The sequence below is a fragment of the Arachis stenosperma genome, chromosome 10 (genome assembly GCF_014773155.1).
Source record: "Arachis stenosperma cultivar V10309 chromosome 10, arast.V10309.gnm1.PFL2, whole genome shotgun sequence".
Taxonomy (NCBI): Eukaryota; Viridiplantae; Streptophyta; class Magnoliopsida; order Fabales; family Fabaceae; genus Arachis; species Arachis stenosperma.
In genome coordinates this window covers 54495525-54502377 of record NC_080386.1, presented here as the reverse complement: position 1 = coordinate 54502377, position 6853 = coordinate 54495525, and the positions used below count along the sequence as shown (strand labels likewise).

Sequence of the window (6853 nt, the reverse complement as noted above, 5' to 3'; positions counted from 1 at the left end):
AAATTTAAAAATAAATTTAAAAAAATTATGTACTCTTTTAAGTTTTAAAAATTTGGATTATTTTAATTATTATTTATAATAATACACATATCTTGTTTACATGGTGTATTTTTTGAAACTCTAAATATCTCGTTCACAAACAAAAATACCTGCAAAGTAAAATTTGGTTTATTTTATTAAGATTGTAAATGAAATAAGTCATGTGATGCAAATTGGTAAATATGCTATAAAAATACATGTTTTGGTAAATAAAATAATTAAATTATTTATTTAAAAAAATCCTTATTTTTAAAGTAAGAAATATATAAACAGCCCAACTCCACATCCAGGCACTTTTGTATCTAAGTCCAACCAAACAGGCCCAGTACTAAAAAAATCCACTCTCATTAATGAAAGTGTGTTACACGTGCGCTTCAATAACGCAAACATATCATTCTTCATATTCATGTTCCTTCTTTTCTTCTTCACTTTTTCTTTCTTCTTCTTCTTCGCGTTCTTCCTCCTTCTTCATCTTCGCCTTCCTCCTTCTTCTTTTTCTTGTTCCTTCTTCTTCGTCGTATGTTTTCTCTCAATTGACATTCTTTTATTGCTGTTGTTGCTGCGTTTTTCTTTTTCTTCTTTTAATTGAGATTCATTTGGATCAATAAATGAATTCGATGCGTTTTTGTTAATGATTGAGTCTTTTTTTATTGATTGTTCAAAATTGAACAAATTTCGGTTAATTTGTGAATTAATTGAGGTTCACCTAATGCTGCTAATAAGTATTGACCAATTTTTTTATTCCTTAACTAATTTTGGTTCATTTCTTAGTTTAATTGAGCTTCATTTGGATACAGAAATGAATTCGATGTGATTTTGTTAATGATTGAGTCTTTTTGAATGTTTGTTCAAATCTGAACTAATTTCAATTCATTTGTGTGCTAATTGAGGTTTACTTGATGCTGTTGAGAAGCATTGACTAAATTTTTTAGCAAAGAAGAAATGAAATTATTCATTATCACTTTATTCAGTTGTATTAGATTCCACTCTATTCCATTCAATTAGTTCAATTTTGAACAAGCAGTAAAAAAAATTCAATTATAAAAAAAACACATCGAATTCATTTATGCATCCAAATGAATCTCAAATAAACTAAGAAATGAATCGAAATTACTTAAGAAATAAAAAATTTGGTCAATACTTAACATCAGCATCAAGTGAACCTCAATTAATTTACAAATGAACTGAAATTAGTTCAATTTTGAACAAGCAGTCAAAAAGACTCAATCATGAACAAAAATACATCGAATTCATTTCTAGATCCAAATGAACCACAATTAAATTGAGAAATGAACCGAAATTACTTAAGAAATAAAAAATCTAATTAATATTTATCAGCAACATTAAGTGAACCTCAATTAATATACAAATGGACCGAAATAAATTAAGAAAATGAACCAAAATTATTTAATGATGACATAAGAAAAAATCAGAACTAATAAAGATGTTAGCAAAATATTAATATTATTAGTGATGACGATAATGAAAAAGAAAGATTACAAAAATAGAAAAGAAGAAGAAGCAATATGAGAAGGAGAGAGGAGATAAAGAAGGAAGAGGAGAGGAGTAGAAGAAAAAGAAAAAAGGGGAAGAAGAAGGAAAAAGAGACCAAAAAGGAGGTGACGACACCTAATTTAAAAAGTCGTTATCACAATTTAATTAGACTTGTTTACTTGAATGCAAAATTTTATTCGTATATAAATATATAAAAAATAGTACATATTACTTAATTCTCCGCCGCGGCCGGTCACACATGCCCCACTTATTTATTTCTCTATTTATATCCCACAACATTGTTATTAATATCAATAATCAATGTTTTACTCTTGAAAAAATTAAATGAATAAATAAATGAAGACCTCAAATAGGGATCCTTTGTATAAGAACTGTACAATTTTCTTTTATTCCCACCTATCCACTCCGCTTTGCTGCCTCTTCCTATAAACAATTCATATCATATTCATATTCTAATTTATAACCTCGAAAATAAATAAAGGAAAATAACAAGCCCTCCGCTTTAAGGGGGAAAAAGAGGGTAGAATCAACCCAAAACTAACAGCCCCTATCTTTGCCTATACAAGTTTCCCTCGCCTTCAGCACACCATCATCATGGCTGTTATTTTCAGAATTCAGCCGTTAAATAACACCAACTCCGGCGAGCATCATCAGCCCCTCGACAACCCCAACTCCCAACGACCCTGGCTCTGCCTTAGGGTTCCGAACTTGCAGCTATTTTTCCCAGATGTTAGGATCAAGCAGGCATTCTCCCAATTAAAAAGAAAACCTCAGCTTCCCCTCTCTGCTACCTGTCTTCAACGAATATTCTCCCGATGAAATCACGGAACCTCTTTGAGTAGAGCTTTGGATCAACCGCCGAGATCGAAGTAGGGTCAACTTGCAAGGACTTGTAAGCATGCTCAAGCTTCTTGCTGATATCGTAATCTTGCAAAATGTCAATGATCCCAAAATATAGAACAACATCATAAGTCTCTCCACTACAATAAGGGGTCAAATGGCTGATTCCAACACTGGTGTATTGATCAAAATCACTCCTCCGCGCCATTCGTTCAGCTCTTGCCGGCATATTGGCTCCCAACCTAATTAATGATTTCCTGAAACAAGAATCCTACTTAATATGATGTAAAATTTGCAATTATGCATTTTCATAGAAATCTAACAACTTTGAACTTGAATACTTTAAGAATGCAACAAAACAGTGAGAAGTTAGATTCCAAATTGTGTCTGTGTTCATCAGGTGCATAAGATCAACAACGAGAAATCCAAATTGATTCAATGAATTATAGGTGGGCCTAAAATAAATTCGAAATCTAAATTAATCTAACTAATCTTAAATTAATTTGGACCACAGACCACACAGCCTGCAAGTGCCCCACATGACAGTTGCTTGCTACAACACTAAAAATAATGTGAACTACTTTCAATCATTTTGTTTTATAAAAACTCCTTTAATTCCTTAAATATAAATAAACTTAAAAGAACTACAACTACACATGCACAAGTCCATGAAACATTAAACTAAGATGCTGTATAGATTATACATAATATATGATACAGATCTGCTACTTCCAATCTGACCAACTATACACAAATTACGCTACATCTCCCATACACTAACAATGGTCATTTGATCATAGTTAATGATTCTGACCGATACAGATAACAACTAACACCTTTTGGAAATATTCAATTAAATCATGGATGGTGGTGCTATAACGACCTAATCATTTTATATAATAATAAAACATATCATAAAATACCTTCCAGATTTAACCCGGTCCCTATCTTGTAGCTCTGCTTCAAGAAAGCGATAACCACGCATTAACTTTTCACTCTGGTAAGAATCTCGATTTCCTGAAAGGGTCAAGCACACAGACTTTAAAAACTATGCAACATAAACTTTATCTTCTATATGGACTTAAGGGAATGATTGATCAATACCAGTGCGTAAAACAAATGGTGATAATCCCATTTTGTCACATGTATTATCATCACGAAAATGAAGTCCAACCAAAAGGCTGTAGTCCATAATTTTCTCTGCTTCCAAGAACTCACAATCCCGCTCAATTTGTCTGTTAGAATAATATCATGATATATCAGCATATATAGTTAATGTTTCCACCGCTAAGTTACAGTCCAGAAAACTGCAGACAGGAGAGTTAACTAAGTATAAAAGCAACAACTTACTGAATTAGCTCTTTGAACCAATTTCTTGGTACACGAAACACATAGTTGAGATCAAGGTCCTTGAGGGTGGTCGTTTCATCAATCTCCTCTTCCGGCTTATCCGTTATACGCCCATGCGAAGATCCTTTCAAGTCAAATCGTCGATGAATTGGATATTCCGAGCAGAAAAGGTTTCCCATCACAATAAACCGGATCTAGTTTATCCATAATAACAAGAAAAAGTCAAGGTAATGAGTAACAACATGCATGGGGGAACAATGAAAACCCGCCATAATACAGATACCAATCCATACCTTCTGGCCTCCAATTGGCTTGACACAGTGTACCCCGTAGAATTTTGTTACAAGTGAATTCTCATTACCAGAGACATGTTGATAATAACTTCGAAGCATCCGGAGAAGCACCTAAAAGTTAATAACCATAATCAAGTGTCAGACATGCAACAAGAAAAATCCAGATTTGCATATAGCCAAAAGATTTCTAGCAGCACAGAACTCTATTGAATGTGAGAATCTATGTTAAATACAAAAAACATCACTGGCCAGCCAATACCTCCATCTTCCAAAAACCAAAGTTTCAGAACTAAACAAAAGATTTACTTAAGTATCTATTCTACTCAAATTTTACTAACTACTTGCTTGCAATGAAAAACAGCATATATCCATTAGGAATTAGGATATGGTATAACATCAGGCAGAGGGAATTAACATCGAATTTAACAGGATGCAACCAACCTTGACTTCAGATTTCTTCACTGTCTTTATCATAAATCTGTCATCTTGCGTCAAGTAGAAAAGGCTCCCGCTTTTCCCGGGAGAGGAAAGCTCCCTGAGGGCGTCATCGCCACATATAGCCAACATATAATCAGCAGGATCCACATGAAAAAGCTTCCTCAAATGCCTGTAAAGTCCAAAGCAAAATTCAATCAAAACAAATGAAAGTTGCATCAAAACTTCACCCCATCCGCAAACCCGCAAGCATTAAACATGAAAACTCACCTAAAAACAGCAGGGCAGTAATCCTTCCACCGGAATTCCGCTGTTTGATGGGGTGGCGTAATCTTGGAACCTTCAGATGGAAACCTAGTCCAGTACTTCTCCTTGGGATCAAAATCGGTCAGCTTAAACTCCCGCAACGTCGAGCCTTCCTTCCCTACTGAGTACCTATCCAAACGCAACAGCAAATTCTTATCCGTTAATCCAAACACACAGAGAATGAAGAACCTCAATCAATATCCCAACTTCAAATATTTTCTTTACCTTATGCCCAATTGCAAATTAAGCATCAATTCATAGTTCTTATGTCCCTTGAATATCGTTTGACCCGGTCTCTTCACCTCGCCAGCGAAACAACACGGGCTCCGGCCAAATGGCACACCAACCCCATCTCGATCCGACGCCGTTCCATCCCTATAGAACATTGACGCCTCCACATTATCAATAATATCGCAAGTTATATCCCCAGCCTCACCCTCCGATTCCCATATGCAAATCCTCGGGAAGCTCTTCTCCGTAACGCTCCCTCTAGAGCCCTCAACGGACGACCGCTTCCTAACGGCGAGGGCAAAGTTGTCACCCCACAAAATCCCATTCGTCTTCAAGCAATGCGGCTGCAGCAGCACCTGCTGATGCGACATCGTTTTGAACAACCCTTGTGCCTTTGGCAAACCGTTCTCCCACTGCCCCTCGTAGCGGTTCCCATTAGCCCAAACAAGCTCCCCTTTCCCCGTTATGACGCCGTTCCTCCATTCCCCGGTATACATGTTTCCGTTCTTCCAAACGTAACGGCCGTGGCCGTCTTGCAGGTTGCGTTTCCACCACCCTTCATAAACGTCGCCGTTTGCATAACGCTTCAAGCCAAAGCCGTGTTTTCTGTCGGAGCTCCACGACCCGCGGTAGGTGTCTCCGTCGGATCCGACGAAGACGCCAAACCCTTCCATTCTTCCAGATTTGAATTCACCTTCATAGGTAGCGCCTGAAGGCCATGAGAATTTTCCTTTGCCCGAAGCCTTTCCGCGTTTCCACTCTCCTTCGTACATGCACCCGTCGGTCCAAAGGTACTTCCCGGATCCGTGAGGAACGGTGCCGGAGAATTCGCCGGAGTAGAAATCGCCGTTCGGGAGGATCTTCTCCACGGTGGATCCGGCGCCGGAGACCGCTAGGGGTGTCGTTGTTGGCGTCACTCTTCTGGTTCCGATTCCCTGAGACCGGCTCCGGCCGCTTGGAACCAACTTAAGCGGCGGCAACGGAGACTGCAAGAGCGACAGTTTCTTCTCGGGTTCTTCGTTCTTGATGATGGAGGTGGCTTCGCAGGTGGTATCGCGAACAAGTGCTTCCCGCATTTTCCGTTTTGTGTTTTTCTGTGGTGGCGGGGTGTGTTGGTGGTTGTGTGTGAGAGGTGGTTACCGGAGTCAGTGCATTTTCCGGCAAGTATCGCCGGCGGAAAGGACTCTCGCTCTAGGACTTTTCTCTCTCTAGTCTCTCTCTCACAGTCGTTCGCTTCTTCTCTTTTTGTGCTGTTCGGGAGAAAAGGGAGAGTGCGAATCAACAGAAGCGAAGCGGATAGACAGACATAACATAGCACATCATGTCTGAATTTTTTATTTTAACGGAGAATATTATATATATAATTTTTCAGGTAATAAATTATAGCTAGAAAAGGCCAGCGTTGCCTAACTCAAACTTTCGTTTTTGTTTTTGCTGCTGCCTAACTCAAACTCCTTTTTTTTATTAAGTCATCGACCAATTATTAGGTTTAATTTTAAAAGTTTTCTTTTTCACATAAACTTCTGTAGACATCATAATCAATTGTAAAAATGTCAGCAACAAAATTATATTTCTTGTAAAACTTTTGAAATTTTAACTATAATATTTGAACTTAAATAAGGATGTACAAATAAAGAAAATTATAGAGAATATAACGAAATTTAAGATTTAAATACATATATTAAATATTTATTTAAATATCCAAACATTTATACTAATAACAACATGAATATTTTGATGTAAATGCCACCTCAAATTTTGCATTTATCGTTTCCGTTTTCGGCAAGGAATGAAAGAACAGAAAGTATAGAGGAATCATCATAAATAATATTTATTAAAATGTT

General features: G+C 36.9%; 1 protein-coding gene across 1 annotated transcript; it reads right to left on the bottom strand.

Moving 5' to 3' along the window:
• Window positions 1-1857: 1857 nt before the first annotated feature.
• On the bottom strand, window positions 1858-6321 carry LOC130958006 (phosphatidylinositol 4-phosphate 5-kinase 2-like). Its single transcript, XM_057884880.1, has 8 exons — window positions 5004-6321; window positions 4743-4907; window positions 4479-4644; window positions 4038-4148; window positions 3745-3938; window positions 3499-3629; window positions 3318-3411; window positions 1858-2651 (listed from the first exon to the last, which is right to left on the bottom strand). Exons 1-8 carry the CDS (start codon window positions 6083-6085, stop codon window positions 2342-2344), a joined length of 2253 nt encoding a protein of 750 aa, XP_057740863.1. The 5' UTR covers window positions 6086-6321; the 3' UTR covers window positions 1858-2341.
• Between the last annotated feature and the right edge of the window lie 532 nt (window positions 6322-6853).

Excerpts from the sequence above, each read along its gene's own strand:
- LOC130958006 (XM_057884880.1), bottom strand. The coding sequence starts at position 6,085 with ATGCGGGAAGCACTTGTTCGCGATACCACCTGCGAAGCCACCTCCATC. Across the intron at positions 3,939-4,037 it reads AGCCAATTGGAGGCCAGAAG|ATCCGGTTTATTGTGATGGG; the intron begins GTATGGATTGGT and ends TGGATAAACTAG. Across the intron at positions 3,412-3,498 it reads ACCATTTGTTTTACGCACTG|GAAATCGAGATTCTTACCAG; the intron begins GTATTGATCAAT and ends TGACCCTTTCAG.